Genomic DNA, 24,926 nt, shown 5'->3' with positions numbered 1-24,926 from the left:
CCAACCCCGTGAGAGATGAAATGTACTGATTTGCCGTCCTTTTTCGAGTCTCTCTTACTGGTGTCCAAATGGTATAGTTTATGGATGATGTTCTGTTGCAGAACTTTTAAGACTATGAGAAGCCTGAATGCCAATCCAGTCCAACTCCTGCACTCACACAGAAATCGCTCTACCCCGCTTACTACGACTGCAGCCTTTCACATAGATTGACCCGATTCGCACAGTCAGAACAACCTTTAGCCACGGTGGCTTATTTAAATCGTGGTGAGTGTCGGAAACGATTTGAATAATCACCACCCGGGCACAGTTTGCCGTGCTGTCCTACACCGCACATCATGGATCGTTGGAGGGGGAAACAACCCTCCAATAATCCTACAACAGCCCATGGGCTTAAATAAGCCACTGATTTTGATCGTGTGAACTGGCCCACAGGCTGCTTGGCTCCCATTAGCTTCACTGGGGTTTCAGCTACCTAATTGCATGCAGGGTCACAGCCCAGATCGTATCCTTTTGTGAACCGCCCAGAGAGCTTCGGCTATTGGGCGGTATAAAAATGTAATAACTAAATAAATAAATTGTTAACATGCCTACAGATGTACCGACTGATGAGCTAATACAGGATGTAACAAAAAACCTTCCTTCGTGTCTAATCCAGTGTGGATCCCCTCACTCAATTGCTCCAGGGAATCTTTGGCACTTATAGCAGTTTGAACTTTTATTTGGTACCTTAAAACACAAACACACACACACCAAAAAGTATGTTTCCAGAGGCTGCTTGTGGGAGGAGAAAGGGACTTCATACCTTATTCATTTATTTACAGCATTTTTACCCTGTCCTAGTTCTTCTTGCTAGTTGTGTTACAAGGCAGTGGCTGTAGCACCATGGTCTTGCGTGTGTTGCTGTTTCCACCTTATGACATAGCGGCCGGGATGAGGAGCCTGTGGCTCTCCCAGATCTTGGTGCACTGCAATTCCCACCAGCCCTGGGACAGCATGAACATTAGTCAGTGACAAAGGGCGGTGCAGCCGAACAACATGAACCGCCCAGAGAGCTTCGGCTATTGGGCGGTATAAAAATGTAATAAATAAATTTGGTTTCTGTTCACCACTGTGCTGCTAAGATCATCTTCTTGGCTCGCCGCTTAGACCATGTAACTCCACTTCTGAAATCTCTTCACTGGCTTCCAATTCACTTCAGAATCCAATATAAACTTCTCCTGTTGACCTACAAAGCTTTTCACTGTCTAGCTCCTTCCTATCTCTCCTCTCTCATCTCACACTATTGCCCCGCTCGTGCTCTCCGCTCCTCTGATGCCATGTTTCTCACCTGCCCAAGGGTCTCCACTTCCCTTGCTCGGCTTCGTCCATTTTCTTCTGCTGCCCCTTACGCCTGGAACGCTCTTCCAGAACATTTGAGAACTACAAGTTCAACCGCAGCTTTTAAAGTTCAGCTAAAAACGTTTCTTTTTCCTAAAGCTTTTAAAACTTGATTTTGCTCTGACTTTATACTGTTAGTTTTACCCTACCCTGTGCCTGTTTGGTGCATTCTCTTCCCCTCCTTATTGTTTTATTATGATTTTTATTAGAATGTAAGCCTATGTGGCAGGGTCTTGCTATTTACTGTTTTACTCTGTACAGCACCATGTACATTGATGGTGCTATATAAATAAATAAATAATAATAATAAATAAATATCTGCGGGGCTGCACATTCCCCATCCATGACCTAGCAGGAGACTGTTTTAAAACACAAGAATTATTATTATTATTATTGCATTTATATCCCACCTTTTTTCCTCCAGGGAACCCAAGGCGGCGTACATAATCCTCCTCCTCTCAATTTCATCCTCACAACAACAACCCTGTGAGGTAGGCTGGGCTGAGAGTCTGTGACTGGCCAGTGGGTTTCCATGGCCGAGTGGGGACTAGAACCCGGATCTCCAGACTCCCAGTCCAACACTTTAGCCACTACACCACACTGGCTCCCTACCTGCGCAGCCTTGCCACTATATTTTGCTTTCTTGCAATTTTATGAGCAGTTGAAATGAAAGGTACGGGTTGGTGGCACAGCTGAGTTGAACACTTCCCTATGTACAGAAGTCTCTAGTTCAGTAGTCAGCTAAGCCTCCCTTCAAAGTACATCCACACACCTGAAACGCACAAATAAAGTCAGCGTTACCAATCCTGTCTCTCTTCCTGCAGCTTGGATTACCCCTTTCCTGCATGTGCCGGGTGCCTTGTAACACAATGTTCGGCTCTCAGCATCAGATGGTAAGTCTTAGCAGAAGCGGTGGCACGTTGACTTACCCATCGGTATACGTAAATAACTCCCCCCCCCCCTCTTTTGCTTGGTGACAGGATGTTGCTTTACTGGACAGACTGATTAAGGAGGACATCGATTCTGGAAAACTGCCAGTATTATTAGTGGCCAATGCCGGTAGGTATCTTTAGCAGATGGAAATGGTCTGTTCGTCTTCCTCTTTTAGCTATTTCTCCCCCACCCCACCCCACACAAAGTCTTAAAATTCTAATTTGTAGATAGATACAAAGTGATGAGTTAATAGTATTCTGGTGCTTTGTCAGGCTGAGGTAGCAAGGCAGTGTCTGGGTGGTACCATTCAGAATGCAGGTCGCTTGCATGATGGCAGTGTTCCCCCATGCTTTTTTGGAGGAGGGCTTTTTTTAAAAAAAAATCCATAGGGGCTAGAAACGTCCTTTCTTTTAAGTGGAAACAGGGATTGTGTCTGCAGCAGGGAGGGAAGAGATTAGGGCAACCAGGATGATCAGGGGTCTGGAAACAAAGCCCTGTGAAGAGAGACTGAAAGAACTGAGCATGTTTAGCCTGGAGAAGAGAAGATTGAGGGGAGACAGGATAGCACTCTTCAAATACTTGAAAGGTTGTCACACAGAGGCTCTCTTCTCGATCCTCCCAGAGTGCAGGACACGGAATAACGGGCTCAAGTTAAAGGAAGCCAGATTCCAGCTGGACATCAGGAAAAACTTCCTGACTGCTAGAGCAGTACGACCATGGAACCAGTTACCTAGGGAGTTTGTGGGCTCTCCCACACTAGAGGCCTTCAAGAGGCAGCTGGACAACCATCTGTCAGGGATGCTTTAGGGTGGATCCCTGCATTGAGCAGGGGGTTGGACTCGATGGCCTTGTAGGCCCCTTCCAACTCTGCGATTCTATGATTCTATGAAAGTTGATTGAGTTAAAACTAGCCCCAGGCAACAAACCAGTGGTCAGTTCTCAGATCAGTCACCAGTTTATAGCCCGGGTGAAATCTAGAGGGGGAAAACATACTTTCTTGTCTCCACCCCATGTAGCAGAGAGATTAGGAGCACCATCAGGCAAGCTTTTTATAGCATGCTCGTTACTGGCCATTTTCAGATGTTTGCGGGTCCTTTTGACGATGACGTCTGCCTCCCTTTCCCTCTGCTCTATTTCCCATGACAAAATAAGACGCTGTAAATCCAGTTCTTTTGATTGAAGCGAAACTCGCCACCACTTCCTGTAGTGTGCAGGAAAAGCAGCGCGATGACAGCGTCCACTGAATGGGCCGCATGGTCGGTGCTGCTTCCTCTTTCTTCCCCGCGTGAAGAAAGAGGAAGCTGGTCATCCCTATTGTGGGGCAGAAAAGTGACGGTAGGGAAACACGATTTCCACTCCATCTGATGATGCTGTCAGAGGAGAATGTTGTTTGAACCGTTACACAGGAAACCTGATTGCGGCAGCTGAAAGAGTATTGCAAGTAAAATAGATTTTGCAGTGTACCATTAGGCATCAAACTAATGGCCTCTGTTGAAACGCAGTTCTAACTTCTAACTAAAAACCTAGGATAACTTTATGTGAGATGGTTATGCAAGCATAAATGACCAATACCTGCAAGCTTGAGTTGTTCCTTCCTCTCAATCCAGGTACACCAGGAGCAGGGCATACGGACAAACTTGGACGACTGAAAGAACTCTGTGAGCAGCACAGCATGTGGCTTCACGTCGAAGGGTACAGTGCAGTTGGTAGAAACATTTTAATGTAATGTTAAGTTGGAAAACTCTACGCTGCAGCACTCCAGGACGGTAAACAACACGTGCACAAATGACGCGGCCAGGGTCTTTTCCCCCATCGTCTCTTCTTCAGCAGCTCCCTATCCTAAATTTGCAACCCTGTTCTCTAAAAATCTCCCGCGTTTTTTTAAAAAATGAAGGTTGTATGAAGAAGGGGAATGGGCAATAGAAGCTGTTGGAAAGAAAAGGAAGAGAACATCTAGATAGGGGCACAGATCTGATGTGTTCACACTTGTGGGTCACGGAAAGATTCACCCATGCAGTTAGGCATGTTTGAAACACAGAGTTCTTGAAACACAGAGCAGTTTTTAAAGGCGTGTGCAATGCTCTGCAGGAGCTGCTGCACTTGAGAAGTGGTTGTGGGAAGGGTTCTGCCTCTAATACCATTTCTTATAAGGTTTCCCCCCCCCCCCCTCAATTAGAGCCCTCCAGGGAACATTTTGTCCTCCACATGGTGTGCATAGACATACACCAAAACAATATTTTATTTATTTATTTATTACATTTTTATACCGCCCAATAGCCGAAGCTCTCTGGGCGGTTCACAAAAATTAAAATCACAAAAAATATAAAATAAATAAAAATAAAATTAAAAAAAATAATTAAAAAAAAAATAAAATCACAAATAAAATTCACAAAAAACATCCCACCTGGATTGAACCTGAGACTTTTGGCGTGCAAAGCATGTGCCTTGCCACAGAGCCACAGCCTTCCCCAGAAAAGTGAGCTTCTTCCCAGAGAGGCATTCCATCAGGTATTTCAGATGAGTCAGTGTGAAGTTGGGGAGCCTAATTTTGTGCTGCTTGTAATGAGTCACTGTGCCACAACTGCCTTGTGAGGCAGGCCAGTTGTGCATGGTCTTATCTGATCAGCACCATGTACATTGATGGTGCTATATAAATAAATAATAATAATAATAATAATAATAATAATAATAATCAGGAGGATACTATCACTACTTTCTTTTCCCTCTAACCCTGGGTAGTGGACCACTAGAGCCACGCACTAGTTAACTTCCCTGGGTGAGGTGGTGACCAGCTGAGCTCTCCCTTCATCACTGACAGGCAGCCTGCTTTCCTCTTACTTTCCCGTAGTCATTAAAAAATAAACACAGGAAAGTGAGCTAGGTAGTTAGGCAGGTGGGGAGTGAAGCCTGTCTTGGAACTGCCAGAACCTTACACTCAAACTTCAGATCCAAATCAAAAAAATACCTTTAATTAAAGGCATAAGAGACAAAATGGGTAAGTAGAGTGAGTAGTTGAAAATAAACCAAGTAGTTATTCATGACTAACTTAAGCCCCACTGATTTCAATGGGTCTACCTTACGTATGACAAATTCTGCATCAAACTAGTTAAAATTGAGTGCTGGAGTGTTAACTAGATTAAATTGCAATTTCAAGCCTAGAATGCTTGAATAAATGCTAGTTTCTGTTGCATGTACAGTAAAATACATTTAAAACAGGCTTCCATAAATACATAATCATAAAAAATAAAATAAAAGGAAGATTAAAGAAAAATGTTAGCATTTAGAAGCAGGAGAGCAGTTAATATTCAGTCTACTAAAACTCTGCATTCTACTGTTTTGTTTGTTTTTCAGGGTGAATTTGGCCACATTGGCTTTGGGTTATGTCTCTTCATCTGTACTGGTACGTTTGTGTATTTGAACCCAAGTGTCTTTGGTCGCGACTCCTTAAGCAAGACGTTTTGCATAACTTTATAAAGGAAGTGCTTGCAAGTTTTATTTTATTTCATTTAAGATGCATGTATGATCAGATGAAAAGTAAGACAGGAGAGTGCAGCAAACCGTAGTTTGCCTGCAAACCATGCTTTGATCCTGGTTGCAGGACACCATGGTTTGGAGTTGTGCCTGAAATAGGTTCTACGCCCCACCCCACCCCGGCCTCTTTCCCTCTTGCACTTTTTAGGCAGATATTTACATCAGTGTTGGATGCGGGCTGTGTCTCCTTAGAGATGCCTATGTCATTTTTTAGATCCTTGGCTTCTAGCTTGTGTTGTTTGAATTTCACTGAAATCATAAATCTGTGCCTTGCTTTCTCTAGGCAGCAACCAAATGTGACAGCATGACCCTGACTCTGGGGCCCTGGCTAGGTCTTCCGGCGGTGCCTGCCGTGACTCTCTACAGACACGAGGATCCTTCTTTGGTAGGCTCTCTCATTTGCGGCTTGATCAAAAGTTCTCGAGAGCTCCAGTGCGCATGCAGAGTATATTTTTCCACCTTGATTTGGGGCCAGAGTTGCTTAGACAGTGGAATTACCCCCAGCATTGAAGTGAACATGTAAGCCCTTGTTTACATGGATCTCCCTCTAATCATTGTAGCTCCTGTGTATGAAGAAAGGTGTTGGATTAAGGCAGGCCTGCAGAATTTAAGAAGTTGTCTTACATCAGATCAGGCTAGTTGTCCATTTAGCCCAATATTGGGGACTCTGGCTGAGAATGAGCCACAAGACGCCTCAGGCTCATGAACTCCCTCTCCACTGGTGCATCCATGAGGAGGGCTTTGGAAGTGTTCGCTTCTGTTTTTATTGTCTACAGCTTGTCAACTTGTCTGAACCCAGGCAAACTGCAGTTAAACTTAAGTGTGGCTTGTTAGAAGCAAGCCAATTTCATAAAGCTGGCTTGTTTCAACAAAACATAGGCAGCAAAGGTTCCCCTCTATTCAGCACCGGTTAGGCCTCCTCTTGAGTGTTGCATACAGTTCTGGGCACCACACTTCAAGAAGGAGGCAGACAAGCTGGAGGGGGTTCAAGGAGGACAATGAGAACGATCAGGGGTCTGGAAACAAAGCCCTATGAGGAGAGACTGAAAGAACTGGGCATGTTTAGCCTGGAGAAGAGAAGATTGAGAGGAGACAGGATAGCACTCTTGAAATACTTGAAAGGTTGTCACACAGAGGAGGGCCAGGATCTCTTCCCGATCGTCCCAGGAAGCCAGATTTCGGCTGGACATCAGGAAAAACTTCTTGACTGTTAGAGCAGTACAGCAATGGAACTGACGACCTAGGGAGGTTGTGGGCTCTCCCACACTAGAGGCCTTCAAGAGGCAACTGGACAGCCATCTGACAGGGATGCTTTAAGGTGGACTCCTGCATTGAGCAGGGGGTTGGACTTGATGGCCTTCTAGACCCCTTCCAACTCTACTATTCTATGATTCTAAGGATAAACGTGGTTCAGAGCCAGACATAACAGTAAACTGCAGTTTATCAAAAATAGAAGCAAAAGCATCCATGTCATGCAAATATATTGTTATTATTCCTTACAGTCCTTGGCTGCAGGCCTGACCTCTAGTCAGGCGGTGGAGAAGCTCCGTGCCCTGCCGCTGTGGCTCTCCTTGCAATACCTTGGACACGATGGGATTGTTGAAAGAATAAAGCACGCGTCTCAGTTGGTAAGAAGTTTGGGATTAGTTTGGTTTCTGGGACTCCTCGGTTGACCGATGTATATTTCATCCATTCATTTATTACATTTCTATAAAGCTACCTGAGCTGTTCAGAACATGATTAAACATAATATAAAAACTTTAATATACAAAAATGAAAAAATTTAAAACCATTTAACCATAGCTTGGTTTCCTAAGTACATAATGAGGTTGCTGTATTCTCAATCTCTGACCAGAGAAGGCTTCAAAAGTGTACTTGGTTTCCGAAGTACAGTCTCTACCAGTCTCTGACCAGAGAAGGCTTCAAAAGTGCTATCTGGAGCCAAAACGGACATAATGCAGGGCATTTCTAATCAAATTGGCTCAGGGTTTTTTTTAACACATCAGAGCAGCTGCAGGAAGCTCCAGTTTTGATTGGAGCAGCAGTGCCAGGAGGGGCGTTCAACCTACACATCCCATAGTTGCTACGTGTTGATGATGAAGGTTGTGGGGATACAAGTGGCTATATATATATTTTCTCCCCAGTGAAGTTTTGCATTGCATTGTACACTGTAAGATGGGCATTTCAGCCTGAGCATTTAAATGGAGCATACGGGAATATGTTTTATAATAGTCATAGGAAACTGACTTAGAAGTATTTTTGTAATGTCGGCATGGAACACGTCTGTCCGATAAATGATTTCCAATATACGAAGTGTTTTATAGGCGTTATATAATGTGTTGCTAACTCTCTGATTTATTATTATTTTATTATATAATTTATTATCTTTAAAGCACCTACATTTTTCTAGGCTCTATGCAAAGTTCTCAAAAAGCCTCAATTGAGAGGATGTATTTTCATATGTCTTAGGGCACAATCCTTTGCATGCTTAGACAGAAAAATGTCCTACAGCTCCCAGCATTCCTCGGCCAACTTTTTTCTGTCTAACCTGCATAGGAGTGTGCCCTTAATCACTCTTATCCGGAATAGGATAGTCTGCATACTAGTTTGATTCTGGTTTGTCACTTCAAATTTTATAACTTAAGCATATAACTTAGTCTTTGGCAATGCTAATTCTGTGTTTGTGTTTATTCTCCCCTAATTTTTTCCTACTATTTAGAGTCAACGGCTATTGGAAAACTTGAAAAACCAGGATTTCATTAAAACCTCAGTAAGTCTCTTTCCTTTTCAACTTCCCCCTCACAAAACAACAACAACAACATACTTGCATCCTTAAGGGCACAATTCTATGCATGTTTAGATGGGGAAAAGTCCTATAACTCCCAGAATCCTTCAGCCAGTATGGCTGACTGGGAAATGGTGGAAGTCGTAGGAATTCTTTTTCTGACTAAACATGTATAGGATTGCATCCTAACTCACTCTAACTTCTGGTTTGTTTAAATAGCAGAGAGGTAATTAAAGGCTGATAGGCTAATTAAAAGGGAAAGGTTCTTGGCCCACTTCTGTTTCAGCTAAAGAGAAGGGTTTATGTGAGCAATAGGATATATAGCACAGCAGCAGTTTGTAGGCTAAAACTCAGCACAAAGAACTAGTGATTTAAACTGTTTATGTAAAGAGGTGTATTTCAAACACCCGGCAATGACTTGGCTGCATGAATTGAGTTGTGGATTTAGAGAGAGAACATCTGGCATTAAAGGAGGTATTTTAGTTTCTAATAGGATGCGGAACCTGTGGCCCTCCACATGTTTTGGTCACCAACTCTCATCTACCCTGGCTAGCATTGCCAGTGCTCAGGGATGATGGGAATTGTCGTCTAGCAATACCTAGAGGACCACAGTTGCCGTGTTCTAATATCTTAATTCCATTCTAATTTGAATATTTACCCTCACAAAAGACATGGTTCCCAAGGAGCATTTTTTCCCTGTACAAAGCATTAAGAGACTCTCTCAGCATTTTTGGAATATGTATTTTATTTTCATTTATTTTTTCCAAATTCCATTTCCAAGGTTGAAGATGAGCTTAGTTCTCCTGTGGTGGTATTCAAGTTTTCTCCAGAAGTCCCACATATAGGTGAGCATTGTACAGAGAAGAGACATGACCGTCACACATGCACTTATCCTGTTGGCTGACTTTGATCAAGAATGCTTCTGAAATGTGAATGCTCATAAAAAGATCTGTGTTGAATGAAACCATACTCACATGAGCGGCTTCATTTTTGGAATTGCCACTACTATTTATTAACCTATTTTAGCATCAACATTGTGGCCAGATAGAAAGGGGACAGAGCTCTCTTAATACTTGTGTAGAAGAGAGAGATTCAACAGGTATAGCTTGTATGACACTTGCTGAAATTCCCTCTTTTACCCCACTGCTAAAGGTGCAGGAGCCCTGTCCTCTTTTTGCATCTGGCCACCCTACACAAAGCCAGTGTAAAGCACATGATGTAACCACCTTCTAAAGTAAGGAAGTTTGGGACTGACCAGTGGCTGGCTGGGAACCGCATATACAAAACTTTGAGTTCCATGATGGAAGGAAGCCAAAATAGAAATTTGACAAATAAACAATAAATCAGAACCGTTATCACTAAACATATTTATTTATTTATTGCACTTATATACCACTCCCATAGCCAGGGCTCTCTGGACGGTTTACAGAAATTCTAAAATTGAGATAAAAACGAGTATACAAAATTTAAAATTCTAAAACACAGAACATACACGCATAAAGCATTAAAAACCGTTAAAAAAAAACTAAACATGTGGGTGATTAAGATGTGCCGCCATATGCCTGGGCAAAGAGGAAAGTCTTAACCTGGCGCCGGAAAGATAGCAGCGTTGGTGCCAGGCGAGCCTCATCAGGGAGATCATTCCACAGTCTGGGGGCCACCACCGAAAAGGCCCTGTCCCTCGTTGCCACACTCCGAGCCGGCACCCAGAGGAGGACCTTAGATGTTGAACGTAGTGACCGGGTATATTCACGTCGGGAGAGGCATTCTGTCAGGTATTGTGGTCCCAAGCCGTGTAAGGCTTTATAGGTCAAAACCAGCACCTTGAATTGGGCTCGGAAACATACAGGCAGCCAGTGCAAGCGGACCAGAACAGGTGTTATATGGTCAAATCTTCTGGTTCCCGAAATCAATCTGGCCGCTGCATTTTGCACAAGCTGCAGCTTCCGAACCATCGTTTTCCTAGGGCAGATGTTGGACAAGTTGTGGCCAATGGATCTTTGCTTTCTAATATACAAAATTAAGATGGCTTTTATGGAGCTGTATCCAGATTTATTCTGGATCAACCGTGCTAGCAGAAGTAAACTTGTCTATCCCCTCTTTCCCATGGGAGCCTCTCCAACCTCCTGAAAATACTCCACAGATAGTCCAGAGACCCTGCCAAATAGGGTGAGCTGTGGGGGGGGGGCAAAATCACCCCAAATTGGGCAGAGGGGCCTTCCGCCTGCAGAGCTCTTCCTCTTATATAATTTCCTTTCCTTTCATGGAAGGCAAAACCCGAAACCAACCCTCATTGCTACGTTCAAATATTGCATTTTTACATTTATTGAAGACAATTTTGGTTCCGGATCATCAAAGGAACGGGAATGCAGTTTTTTAAACTGTATATATATATATATATATATATATATATATATATCTTGTGGCTCTTTAAAGACAAACACATTTATTGTGACATAAGTTTTCGTGGACACTATCTGCTCTCCCTTACCAGATGCAGGCTTCACTTCTGGAAATCGTTAAACGCTACTGAAAATAAAGGCACACTTCTTGTAACTACTAATACATGCAATGTAGTGCTAAGACAGACCCATAAACGACTGAGCCCCTCAGTTTTGGTGAATGTATTACCCCTTTCAAAAATTTCTGTCGCATTTTTACACGTAAAGCTGCCCTTAGCTGCTTTAAATCTGGGTTGTGTGCAGTTTAAATCAGTGTTTTTTATGCAGGTTTTCGTTGTAATCAAAGCTTGTAAGAGATCCTGTGTTTCAAAACCAAACCTTCCAAATTTCTCAATAATGCATATGAAAGGGAAAGGAAAGGAACCTCTCGTGCAAGCACTGAGTCATTACTGACTCTTGGAGGGACGCCAGCTTTCGCTGACATTTTCTTGGCAGGCCTTATAGCGGGGTGGTTTGCCGTTGCCTTCCCCGGCCGTTATTACCTTTCCCCCAGCTAGCTGGGTACTCATTTTACCGACCTCGGGAGGATGGAAGGCTGAGTCGACCCGAGCCGGCTGCCTGAAACCAGTTTCCGCTGGGATCGAACTCAGGCCGTGGGGAGAGTTTCAGCTGCAGAAACTGCTGCTTTACCACTCTGCGCCACACGAGGCTCATAATGCATATGAAGGACTCATTATATAAAGTACATAGTGATAAAAACGCTTTTTGTAGCTTCTCATCTCTGCTACATGAATTTCCTGGGCTAAAACCTATTTCTCTCTTCCTTTGAACTCAGATCATATGATACGTGCTGTGCAGACCCCTACAATAACTGGCAACGAGAGATACGTTTGCGATACTTTTAATCAGTGGGTGAGTATGAATGTTCCTTACCTCTTCCTAAACACACAAGATATTGGTAGAACAAAAACCTGAGAATAATCACTGACCCTTTGTGTGGAGGAAAACATTGTTACTAGGGAATTAAAATGGCTTAAGGGATTAACACAAAACTTACTGAATCTGTGCAACGGTGTGTTGCCGGCTGACAAATTCTGGCTTGTCTGGAAGCAACAAACCAGCAGGCTGTGTTTTGACATAATATGAAGCTTTTGATTCCTTACCCATTCACATAAGCAGGAGAAGTGAATGGGTGGCATATACCGGCACGGAGCTTGTTCAGAGTAAAACCAGGATTAGCCAGCCATCCTGGCTTAGTGTTACGTGCGAAAGCACCTATTGTTTTGTTTGTCCGATTTCTACCGTAGAAAACTTTACTGCTTTTATGAAGACCACACATTATGATGTGGCATCCTTGCTGAAACCAAGCCTATCTGAAGGTTTGATCAGTACTTGGATGGGAGGCTGCCTGTTTGGAAACTCCATGTCCATCTCCTTGAGCAGGGATCCACAGTTTAGGACCAGGCTTGATAGGCAAGTCAGAAGTAGTAGTCACCTAGCCCTGTCCTTGGCATTTTGGCTTCTACACAGGCGAAGCATGTCAGGTGCCTCAGCCAAGTAGGAGCCAAGGAAGCCCTGCCTGTCTTTCCCACAAGAAAAGAGGGCAGAGGGCTTCCCCATCTTGCTACCACTTTGCGGAAACACTCCATGGTCATGGTCAAAGAAGACCCCTGCCAACATTTTCTGATCCAAAGGTTCGTTGGGGGTCCTGCTGATTTGGCCTTGTGCATCCAAACCTCTCCAGCCCTTCCTTCTAACCTTGGGGCTGGGAAAGTGTGCATGCGTTTGGGAGTGGGTGGTTTCCTGTACAATGTCTGAAAAGATCCCCACCCCACCTTTGGATCTCTCCAAGTCTGGGGTTCATCATGCTGAGCAAAGTCACAGCGTGAGAAGCTAGTCAATAGGAAAAAGGAAGAAACCAACTGGGAGTATTACACAGGTAAGACCATTTAGGAAAAAACAGAGAGTAAATTATGAGCCAGGGTAGAACTTAACATCCCTTCAACCTTGCCTTGTCTCTTCAGCTGGGAGACCAGTTGGCTCAGCTGGTGCCTGCCAGTGGCGTCGACATAGTGGAACTGGAGGATGAAGGCACCTGTGTGCGTTTTAGCCCATTAATGACTTCTGCAGGTAACTGGGTCACTTGTCTGTCTCACTTACGTGGCAATGATTGTGCTTTCCTAAAAGTCCCCATTAAGTTAACGTGTGCTTGGTTTTGTATGTGTGTGTTTTGTATGTGCTTGTTTTACCTAGTTGATGCTGGTCTTAACTGATACAGCAATTTCAGCAGAAATCTTTTACTGGATCCGCCTTTTAGCCTAGAAAAGCGTTGGTCATACAGATTAGCATGAAAGTCCAAGTGACGGAGTGGTAAACAATTTACAAGAAAAACAGGGGCACCAATTTTAGGAGGGCAGAACTGGAGTGTGGGAAGATGTCAATGCTGAAAACTTGCATCGGTTTAACTGTGCCGTAGCCTTCAACTTGGCCAGCAGAGAAGACAGCGGAGGAGGTGGGCTCAATTACATTCAGCCTTATAGGAATGCGACCTTTGCTAGTTCTCAACTAATTGGCATTCATATCATATCTTTGATACAAGGGCTGTCAGCTAAAGTAAGCTCCCGTCAATTGACAATGAGGTTTAATGAATTTCATTGATTCATGTCAGGCACCGTTCTGGGCATGTTGAGATGCAAATAAGACCTACATTTCTCAGCATTCCCTGACTGGTTGGGGAATGCTGGGAGCTGTAGGATTTTTTTCTGTCTAAACATGCCTAGGACTACACCCTTAATGGATTAGATCTGCCTACATTTTATGTGAAGGGCGGGAAGCAATCGTTCTAAAGGAAAAAGAATTCTTGTTTGATTTTGGATGATGCCCATGTGCTGCAGCAGGCTTCAGGATGCTTTAGAAGAGGCATTCTGTCACCCACAGAAAGGATGTGTCACCCTCTTCTAAGTTTCCACTTGCCTCCTGCAGTTTGCATAAGCACCCTAAAACTCTTCTTCCCAGTTAATTGTCTTTTTTGCTAAGTGTAAGCCGCTCCGAGAGCCTTTTTTGGCTGAGGAGCGGGGTATAAGTATGATAAATAAAAATAAATAAAAAAATTGCACTATTTTAGTGGATTAAAATGGGTTTTTAATTACGCACTATATGGAGTATGTTACTCCTCATGCTTTTGGGAGGTCCGCAGGATGTGTGCTAAGGAGATGGAGAGATCTTTCTCTGTTACTACACTGAATCGCCTTTGGTTGGCTTTCAGAAGGGGTTATGAAAAGTACAGGGTCTGTATGGGGGTCATGTCACATGCTAATGGATTGAGCTCTTCAGTTTTAGGAACTGAAGTGCAAGATGTTGACCAGTTGGTGGACTGCTTGAAATTGAAGGTTCCAGTACTCACCTGCACGCTGCAACTAAGGGACGAATTTGAGCAAGAAGTGAAACGGACCGTAGGTCTGTCCTACGTTGAAGACCTCGGCTGGCCTGGACTTGGGGTGGTAAGGTGAGTCTGCTCTCTGGTTGCTCCCTCAAGGCACGTTGAGAGCTTTAGATTGCAGAGAAGTAGATAAGTCTCAGCCCAACCTAATACATGGGTTGTTTTTTGGCAAGGTTTCACATAAGTATCGGAAAGGGGAGAGTTGTTTCTTATTTCAGTATTTATAGGCTGCCTTTCGGGTTTAGCTTTCCCAAGGCAACTCACAACAAATTGCAAACACCCACTCGGTCAGTCGGTTTGAAACAGACGTTTGGCTGTTGCCTGCTACCTTAAAATTCCTTTGGTGATCATGGAAACCTTTTCATCTGACTCATTACCAGACTCCAAATCCAGCCCTGATTTTTGTCCCATTGTTCGGGTTTTTTGCTCTAGCCCTCTTTTGTCCCATTGCCCAGTGAGCCCACTGTAGACACACAAGCTTCCAAACTGTGTTCAGGAGCAAGCAGCCCTTCCTGTTTCTAGGAGAACCTGGCTGTAAATTATGCTGACGGGTTGGCCATTGTTTCTATTCTCTTTCACTCTGCCTCTTAGTGAAATGTTTTATGTTCCCCCACAAACTGGCTTTTTCAAAAGTGCTAAATAAACATTTAAATGGATCAGCATGCCAGCTGGGTAAATAAAACTAAAATCAGAACCCTGAACAATGCTAATGAGAAATGCCTCTGAAAGAACAGGTTCGTAATTTGGGGGTACTCTTAGACCCATTTCTGTCGTTGGAGGCTCAAGTAGCCGCCACGGCTTGGAGTGCCTTTTACCATATTCAGTTGGTTCGCCCACTACGGCCTCTCCTGGACAGGGATAGCTTGGCCACGGTGGTACAGGCATTGGTAATCTCAAGATTAGATTACTGCAACGTGCTCTCTGTGGGGCTGCCCTTGAAGCTGCTCCGGAAGCTGGAGCTAGTGCAGAATGCTGCAGCTCAGCTGTTGTCTGGAGCTGCCCCTTTCCAGCATGTAACTCCTCTGCTGAGGGAACTGCACTGGCTGCCTATTCGCTACCGGGACAGGTTTAAGGTTCTTGTACTTGTGTACAAACCCCAAAACAACTTGGGACCAGGATACCTGAGAGAGCGCCTTCTCCCCTACCAACCTGCCTGGTCACTGAGATCATCCGAGGGCCTGCTCCTGGTGGTTCCACCTAGATCCATCCTCCGATTGGAATCCACCAGGGGAAGAGCTTTCAGCGTGGTGGCCCCCCTCCTGTGGAATTCCCTGCCTCTGGAGATCAGGCAGGTGCCAACCTTGTACTCCTTTGGGCGCCTCCTGAAAACATCTTTATTCCAAGAAGCCTTTTTCTAACATGCAGCCTTGGATTTCTGATTTTTGCTTCTTTTAAATTTTGTTTTAACTGTTTTCTTCTGGTTTTATTTTAATTTTATCTTGTACACCGCTCTGAAATTTTTCAATGGGGAGCAGTATATAAATATTCTAAATAATAATAATAATAATGATGATGATGATGATGACGACGACGACAACCCAGAGTTCACAATCCAATTGTTCTCTTCCTGGGTTGTTCATAGTTAACAACCCAGAGTTCTGGATTTTCATGTAACGACAAGCTCTGGATTCAACAGCCCATACTCTAGGTTGTCATTAGTCATCATATGTTTTTAGTGAATGCCGGCACAATGTAAGATCTCCTTTTCAGTGTTTCTACAAAGCTACTTTTGGCAAGCATAGTAAGATTTCACAGTTTCTATGGCAAGCTCCCCCGCCCGGCCCTCGAAGTGTTTACTTACAGAGTTCTCTGTCTGATTTGGTTTTGAAAGGTACGAGGGGCAGAATGAAGACAAGCCAGAGAAAGAAGTGGAGAAGATAAACTGCGGGCTTCTGAAAAAGTTAAATGAGTTGGAATCAGATCTGTTGTTTTCCTTAGGTAACTCCTTTTGAAACTATTCTGGGCCTGTAGGCATGTCTAGATTTCTGCATTTTTATTTTTATTTTTTTTTTAAAAAAAACAACTCCCAAAACTGCAACAGCTCAAGGATGCCACTGGGATGCAGCCCCTGAGAGCGTCTCTGAAACAGGATTCAGTCCTCGGACTGAAAAAGGTTCCCCAACCCCTGCGCTACAGTTTCAGATTAAAGGATGGGCAGAATCAGTTCCTTTTCCCCACTCAGGCATCATGAGAGAATTCTCGATTTGCACAACACACCTCTAGTGGATTGAGGAAGCCCCTGATGATATCCCCCCCCCCCCCCCCGCTCCAGTATCCAAGGGTCAACGCTGAGCTAATAGTTAATACTTCTCTTTAAAAAATATCAGCCTTACCGATGCTTTAAAACACCCGCTTTTTGAGGACCCAAAGTCTGTATGAAATCTCATCCTACCTCTTTTTTCCTACACTTCCAGGTCCAGAATTTGGAGGGGAGAAAAACTGCATTTATATTGGAATGGTCACTGAGGATCTAGATGTGTCTGAGCTGGTTGAAACCATTGCAGCAACGGGCCGTGAAATTGAGGAAAATTCAAGGGTATGTAATGAAGCTACAAGACTACAAAACAGCAGTGTAATGTTCAGATCCCACGTCCGTCTCCTCATTTGTATTCCACTGAATTTTCCTGTGGGCACTTAATAATAAATATGTCCTTCCAGGAGAACAGTCATGCTAGTCCATCACAGAAAAAAAAAACACACGCAGTCTTGAGACGTTTTTATTTTATTTTTTTCTTGCCTACAAAACCTTATGCCCCAATTGTTGTTTATTCGTTCAGTCGTTTACCGACTCTTCGTGACTTCGTGGACCAGCCCACGCCAGAGCTTTCTGACCCCGTATACCGACATATCTCTGGTTGTACTGATCCATTTAGTTTTCATGGCAAGAATACTGGGGTGGGTTGCCATTACCTTCCCCAGGGATCGTATTTAGTCTGACCTCTCTACCATGACCTTCCGGTCTTGGATGTCCCTTCACGGTTTAGCTCATGGCATCCTTGAGGTGCTCCACGACAAGGTAACGATCTCCTTTGCTGGAGTATGCCCCAATAATTTTGCTAATTTTGTCTTGTAAGTCACCTTAGAACTCTTGGGAGTTTAAATTGTTATTAATAAGAAATATGTGGGCTGGGATCCGTAGAGGTACGTGTTGAGCTAGATGAGTAGTTCTTTACATCCCAGTTAATAATAAAAAATAATACCACTATGTATAAGTATCTGATAGCCCATTTTGCACATAATGCTAACTCTTCCTGGCCCTGCAAGAACACACTACATAGAGCCTTGGGCTCACACACTCTCCCCCACACACACACACACCCCACACACTGCTGTGATGAAACGATGAAAGGCTTCTGCTTCTATTTTAGATTAACTATAGTTTAGTGTGTTGTGTGAACCTTAAACTGTGATTAAACTTAACTGATCAGTGAAAACAAGCCAGCTTCATAAACTATGGTTTGAAGCTGGCTTGTTTCCGCTAATCATAGTTAATCTTCACCACAGATTCTTGGGCTCAGACGGCATGCAAACTATGGTTAATAGAAAACGGAAGTAAAAGCCTTCCGACTTCTCATCCCTATGCTGTGCAGAGCGGGAAGAGGGATATATATGTATTATTATTTATTCAGTGTATATCCTGCTTATATATGAATTACCCTAAGGGGCATATAAGCCAGGGCGTATGGTACGACTTACTTAGCGTTAAGTCCAAACCAGCCTAGTAATGGCTTTGCTGCCTCTGTTTCCTTCCATCTCAACTGATGTGTGATTCTTTTTAAAGCAGTAATTTTCAGCCTTTCAAGATGTGGGACCCAGCTTTTATTGCCGTCTGTGACGTGGGACCCAGTACCATGGCATCTTCCTGCTTTTCTGCTCTAGCACAGTGGAAGGGTACATGTGGCCCTCTAGATGTTGTTGGACTTCTACCTCCATCAGCCCCAGCCAACGTGGCCAGGGATTATGGGAGTTGTAGCCCAGCAACATCTGGAGGGCCACGTGTCTAGGATGACCAAATACAAAGGACGGTGGGGCTGAGGGTGCTTCTGTGCCTGTAACACATAGAACAGGGCATGTTGGTAGATATAACTGGCCCTGCAGGAACGAGAGAGGCTGCACTTGAAATTCCCTCTTCTTCCCATTTGTCAGGGCACAGGATCCTGCCAACCTTTTCTCTGCCCTTTCTCTTAAAAATCAAAGAGGTTACGGCAGGGGCGCTGCCACCCCTCCCTTAGTGCAGAACTCACGACCCTCCATGGAAGATCCCACGGTGACAACAAGACAATGACCCTGTTCAGACAACACACCAAGCCGCTGTGGTTAAGCATTTCAAGCTAAACATTACGGCTTAGCGTGTCGTGTGAAACCATTCCTAACCTTGGTGGGCTACATAACCACGGTTTAAACAGGCTCACGAACCATTTACTGCAAAAGGGCTAGTGGCCTAACCATGGCTTAGCATGTGGTCTGAACAGGGTCATAATCAGAAAAGAAAGGCCTTGCTCGAGAGGAGGTTCAACATAAACTCTGGCCCAATGCTTACTTGGCTTCTCTCCAAAATCAATGTGAATTTACCTATTCAGCGGGCCCTGCCACCAGTCACAGTCCTCAGAAGGTGTTAAGCACAGCAGGGCTGATTAATGAACAAAGCAATCATTAGTTGACGAGTTGGGAGGGCCCCCCCCACCCCATTCCTTCCTTTCTCCAGCATCGTAACTAAATTGCTTCTTGTTGCTCCTTTGTCTGGATTTTTTTAAAAAAAAAAATCGCTAAATGCCTCGCAGTTCCTCAGTTTTAATTTCAGTCACTCTCTGTAAGGCTGCAGGCAATTAAGAAATGGATTTTACTTCCTTGGAAAAATAATGAACTTCCCCACAGCTTCAGGGTGCAGTTTGTTTGTTTTCCAGCTGTCATCCGTGACAAACCAAACGGGGCTATTAACATACTGATTAACCTGGTGGGTGACTAGTGTATTAAAGAGGCTTTTGACTGCATGGATGTGGCAGTCAAAGAAGAAGGAAGAAACACCCAGCCTTCGTATCCCAGTCCTAGGAGTGCCTGCAAATGGCTCTTCTTGCACTAGTTCCTGCATCTGTGTAGGCTTAGCTGGCATCCGCTGGCCCAGCCTTCCCCATCCCGGTGCCCTCCAGATGTTTTTGGACTACGACCCCCCAGCATTCCTGATCATTGGGCTGATGGGACTTGCACCAATGACATGGAAGAGCTTTGCCCTGGTGATGAAGGTGGGGTCATGCTCAGCATTGCCAGTCCACTGTAGGGGACACCCGCTAGCCCACATGGTCTTGAAGGCACAGGCGGCAGCCACCTTTCCGAGGCTAAGCAGGTTTGGGTCTGGTCAGTGCGTGGAGGGGAGACCTCTTGGGAACCACACGTTGCCACCTTGATTTCCACAACAGAAAAGAGGTGTGATATGCACTTCTTCCATTTATTTATTTAATATTTATTACAATTATATCCTGCCTTTTTTCTTCCAAGTAACCCAAGGCGGCATACATAATCCTCCTCCCCTCCATGTTATCCTCACAACAACAACCCTGTTGGGCCGAGAGGCTGTGACTGGCCCAAAGTCACCCAGTGGGTTTCCATGGCCGAGTGGGGACTAGAACCCGGATCTCCCGACTCCCAGTCCAACACTTTAGCCACTACACCACACTGGCTCTTCCAGGATGGATCACAGGGCAGGGAACATGGGGTTTCCAGGCTGCCCCTTGCATCCAGTGCCTTTCCACCTTATTTATTTATTTATTTATTTAGAGTATTTTTATCCCGCACCTCAGCCAAAAGGCTCTCAGAGTGGCTTACAATGTATCAATAAAGAAGACAGTCCCTACCCTCAGGCTTACATTCTAAAAAAAAAGACATGACACACAAGGAAAAGTGGATGGGGAGGGAAGAGGGAGAAAATAAAAAGAAATTAAGGAGACTGCTTAGGCTGGTGGGAAGGCCCTGCCCCGTCCTCTCATCTCCCAATTGAGGGTCAAACCAACAGCTCCTTCTTCTCCACAAGGTGAAGAGGGGGGGGTCCAACTGAAGCAGGCTCTGATGGTCTTTTGCAAAACCTTCCCCTTTTGCATCTTGGACACTGGAAGCCACATCTCCCTCTTGCATGGCTAGTAACCGTATGCAAAGGAATCATAGAATCGTAGAGTTGGAAGGGGCCTATAAGGCCATCAAGTCCAACCCCCCTGCTCAGTGCAGGAATCCACCTTAAAGCATGCCTGACAGAATAGAATCATGGCTTCTCTACTTTTGACAGTTGGGCAGAAGAGGGCATTTCAGCAGGGTGCCGTATGGGATTAGAGAAGCACCCCAGGTCCCCTCTCCTCTTCCTGCATCCGCTCCCCCAGTCTAAGGTGCATTTCGTGCATTTATACCCTTGCAGTCATTCCGTGCTGAGCTCTTGCACTGGCCCCGTGCGCCGCATCACGGTCTTCGCTCTGCTGCCGACAGTGCCAGGTTTTCACCGGCCCTCCGTTTTACGCAATCCGTTGTTCGTTGAGTAGCGATGGACGTCTGCTTATATCATCTGTGTTTATTTTTTTTTCATGGAAAACAAATGATTTAACAGCGTTCTTTGCAGTCAGAATTCCCCCCTAGCTAATGATCCAGCCGCGTTTTGATTTACAGCGTGAATAAAATGGCTCTAGTCAAACCCTTGCTATAATTTAGAGCAATGGGTCTCATTTAAAATACCTTCTTCAGGTCCAGGAAGGTAAGAAGTGTAAATAATGGCTGGTGTTTGTTTTTTGCTTTTCGATCAGCTGCTGGAAAACATGACTGAGGTTGTTCGAAAAGGCATACAGGAAGCCCAGGTTCAGCTGGAGAAAGCCAACGAGGAACGACTTCTTGAAGAGGTGAGCGTGCCCCATTAAGCCCCACGGCCGTGCAACAGCCGCAGAGCCGCAAACTGCTGCATGTCTGGACAGCTGACTTTTTCCTCTGCTCACCCATGTTTGTTTTTCTCAGGGGCTGCTCCGACAGATTCCTGTAGTGGGCTCTGTGCTCAACTGGTTTTCTCCATTTCACGCGTCACCAAAGGGACGGACGTTTAACCTAACAGCAGGTGGGATGACGTTTGACCGTACCAGCAGGGCTCATACTTGGACCCTAGAGTCCCTAAAACTCCCTACACTGAAACAAAGCCCCTAAAAGTCCCTCTTTTTTTGATCCTAGGACCCTAAAGTCCCTAAAAATGCATATATGGATATTTTTTTTGAATAATTTATGTAATTTTTTTATGATTTTCAGGCCTGAATTGCTGCAACTTGCCTAAAAAATTATACTGAAAATCATAAAAAATTACATAAATTATTCAAAAAACCTTACTTTTGGTCATTTAATATGGCTAAAATAATCGATGAACTTAAAAGTTGAGTTAAAGTTAAAAGTCAAGCTAAAAATTGAACTTTTAAACAAATATTTTATTACAAGATAAAAATATATTTACAGTTATTTCTACAAAGCATGATTACAGTCATTAAAAATTACTAAAAGGCTTTAACTGTAAAGCATTATCTTATCTATTTTATATATCTATCTTACCCGATCTAGTTTCAACCTCATTGGATAGTAGCAATGGTAAATGAGAAATTAGTTATGTAGAGGTTTAATTCAGTCAATGGAATCTTTAACATAGTTTACAAAAGCGAACCATATTGTTTCCAAAGGATCATGTCTCAGTTACCCCGACAAGACCCTACGGTGGGATGTTAACTTTTCAGAACAGGTTATGCCCCATACTTTCCTCTTCTAGCCATTTAACTTGGGTCCCTTCGAATCCTTCCAATGCTTAAAGAGTTAATATGCATTGAAAAGAGTTTTTTTTAAAAGTGTTTTGGTTTGACCTTAACCGGCTTAGTGGTACAGGTTGTTTTTTTTTAAAAAAACACCACATTCTTTTGAGTGACGTCTTTGTTGTCTTCATAGTTTTTATGAGGTCCCTATTTTAGTCTCTTTTTTTTTTTACCTGAAAGTTCCCTAAAATAGACCTGAATAATGGAGTACGAGCCCTGCACCAGTGATGATGGCGTTCAACCAGTACTAGCTGAACTTTGTGGCAGCAGTGAAGCGGGGGGCACTTTGCAGGGTGTGCACTTTGAAGGACAGATGTGAATCCCGTTCCTATCCAGGCTTTCTCTCCCTCTGTCTTCTTTCCCTGCTGGTGGACTTTCTGGAGGCTTCAGGTTGCTTAGGGTGCTGGGATAGGTGGCCCCTTTGATCTGATTCGGCAGGACTTTTCTTATACTCTTAGTCTAACGCAGGGAGGGGAATGAACCTTACTTCAGTGGAAACCTGTCCAGATCTGCACTCCAGCACTGGCTGGAGGCAAAAGTGGGCAGGGTTATGGATGTAACTCTTATTTATTTATTACATTTCTATACCACCCCGTAGCCGAAGCTCTCTGGGCGGTTTACAAAGATTAAAACATTAATCATTACAACATTTAAAGCCATGAAAGCATAAAAACAGATAATAACAAAGTCTGCCACCTTTGTCCCTTAAGCGCCGCATTTTTCTCATAGGCAACTTCATGCAGAGTTAATCAGTTTGATCTCCAAAGAATGTATTTAAAGTCCTAGCATTTATTAACAAAGATATCTTTTTTATGGGGCAAAAAGCTAAGATGCAAATGTATCTTGAGGCTGCAGCTGTGCCAGAAAGCAAATTACACCAAGCCCGAGGTGTCTGCAAACAAGAACAGGCTGAAGAAGTCCCTGAAAGGACATGATAAAATTCCGTCTTCTTCCACAGGGAAGTGTGTCTCCTCCAGAGTCATGCTGCTCCTAGATGTCTGGGTTGCTCCCAGAGCTGCTGGAGTTTGGCTCCTTCGTTGGTGCTGCTCTTACCTTTTGTTCCGTATGCAACCGGGGGGGTGGGGGGAATACGTTTTCATCCAGGCGTGTTCCTTCCCTGAGTTGTACAAAGTTCCCTTCATCAGCTTTGTAGTTGGGGGCCAGAGCAGGATGGAGGAAATAATGTCATCAACCCAAAGCAGGGACCAGTGAAGGGCATATGGGCCTGAGGAGAGTCCCAGGGTTTGGATCAAGAAGGTCTGCCATTGGTCCACAGGCCAGAGATTCCCCACCCCTGGCTCAATGGATAGCGTAGGATGTTTTGTGCGTAGGTCTGTCTTTCTAGACCTTCTAACGCTGCGTGTGAAAAATGTGTGTATCACCCCTTCCAGATTGGGAGCTGGGGGTCCTGAGATATGGGGTGCGGGGGAGGAACAGGACACAACGGGCCGCCTCAGGAGTTCGCCAATTGGTTCACGTGGGACAGCCTGAGTTCTAGGGAAGCCGCCATCTGAACCGGCATGCCCACAGACTCTGCAGCCCCTTTCCGGCCACGTTTCGCTTTGAGACGTTACACCGTCGAAACCAAACTGGGAGGTTAGGCGAGGGAGCGGCCTAAATTTTTCAAATTCAAAATTTAGCAGAAAGAGTGTTGCTTTGTTTTGTTCTAAATATCGTGTGATTTGTTTAACGCGTTGAACCTGGGTTTGATGTGGCACGACCCTCTTCCTTTGGCAGGTTCTTTAGAATCTACCGAGCCCACCTATGTATCCAAAGTACAGGGCACTGGGATCACCCCGCCTCCCACTCCCACATCGGGCCGTGCTAAACAAAGATTCCCCGGTAAGTCTTCCCTTCCGTCCCGTTGTAGAAAAGCTTCTAACAAGAACTGCTTTCCTGATCTAGCCAGTGGGCCTGTTCAGATGACACAAAAGGGTCAGCATTGACACCCACCCACACCCGAACAAACATTTTGGATTGTCCCCCAACCCTCTGCAGTTGGTTTTAGGAAGCTCAGGGGTGGTGGTAATGGGTGTAATCCCCCCCCCCCCCAGAGAGGAAGTGCAGGATCTTTGGATTCAGCTAGCATTTTTCTCTCTTATAACTAGATATATAGTGTTGCTCATGATAAGCTTCTGAGAAAGTGCAGACTAAACAAGAGGATGAGGGCTCCATCTAAAGCTGTCCCTGTAGTTTGTCTGCAGGCTGTGTTTGAAATCTGTCTATATATTGTGCCAAGTTAACCGGAATTCTGCACCTGGAAAACTCGAGTTTCGCATCCAAGACATGGCATGAAAACGTGCATATTCTTTTCATATCCTGCACCATTTATTCTTCTGCTAGTTGACAGAAGGGACACGGTGTTACGCAGAACACCAAAGCCCCCCCTGCCCACTGACTATCCTACTGAGCTCCACCATGGCTGACCCCCTTCCCCCCACTCTGCCTTCAAAGACGTCACCAGACATCATCCCTTTTAAAAAAAGATGCTGGATCCTGCACCCGGTGCCAGTTTCCCACCATCACCCTGCCCCCTTTTTCTCCTTTCTCAGAAATCCCAAATACCTCCAAGCTCTGTCAGCTTATGATGTCAAAGCTACCATACATCTGTTGGCCAAGGTTTCTGTCCACAACTTCATACGTGCAGA

At 44.5% G+C, this 24,926-nt stretch overlaps 1 protein-coding gene across 1 annotated transcript in view; it reads left to right on the top strand.

Annotated features, from left to right (window-relative positions):
- PDXDC1 (pyridoxal dependent decarboxylase domain containing 1) overlaps positions 1-24,926 on the top strand; it is a 49,981-nt gene that overhangs the window by 21,188 nt on the left and 3,867 nt on the right. Inside the window, exons 7-22 of the mRNA XM_063143588.1 lie at positions 2,202-2,270; positions 2,358-2,436; positions 3,918-4,002; positions 5,662-5,710; positions 6,125-6,226; positions 7,344-7,469; positions 8,561-8,611; positions 9,408-9,471; positions 11,864-11,940; positions 13,053-13,158; positions 14,362-14,533; positions 16,299-16,405; positions 16,882-17,003; positions 21,247-21,339; positions 21,452-21,548; positions 24,016-24,120. Coding sequence (XP_062999658.1) covers positions 2,202-2,270; positions 2,358-2,436; positions 3,918-4,002; positions 5,662-5,710; positions 6,125-6,226; positions 7,344-7,469; positions 8,561-8,611; positions 9,408-9,471; positions 11,864-11,940; positions 13,053-13,158; positions 14,362-14,533; positions 16,299-16,405; positions 16,882-17,003; positions 21,247-21,339; positions 21,452-21,548; positions 24,016-24,120 — 1,504 coding nt within the window. The remainder of the gene's footprint in view (positions 1-2,201; positions 2,271-2,357; positions 2,437-3,917; positions 4,003-5,661; positions 5,711-6,124; positions 6,227-7,343; positions 7,470-8,560; positions 8,612-9,407; positions 9,472-11,863; positions 11,941-13,052; positions 13,159-14,361; positions 14,534-16,298; positions 16,406-16,881; positions 17,004-21,246; positions 21,340-21,451; positions 21,549-24,015; positions 24,121-24,926) is intronic.

Source organism: Elgaria multicarinata, chromosome 17 (assembly GCF_023053635.1).
Source record: "Elgaria multicarinata webbii isolate HBS135686 ecotype San Diego chromosome 17, rElgMul1.1.pri, whole genome shotgun sequence".
Lineage (NCBI taxonomy): Eukaryota > Metazoa > Chordata > Lepidosauria > Squamata > Anguidae > Elgaria > Elgaria multicarinata.
The sequence above is the reverse complement of the archived record's forward strand: the minus strand, read 5'-3'. Positions and strand labels throughout refer to the sequence as shown.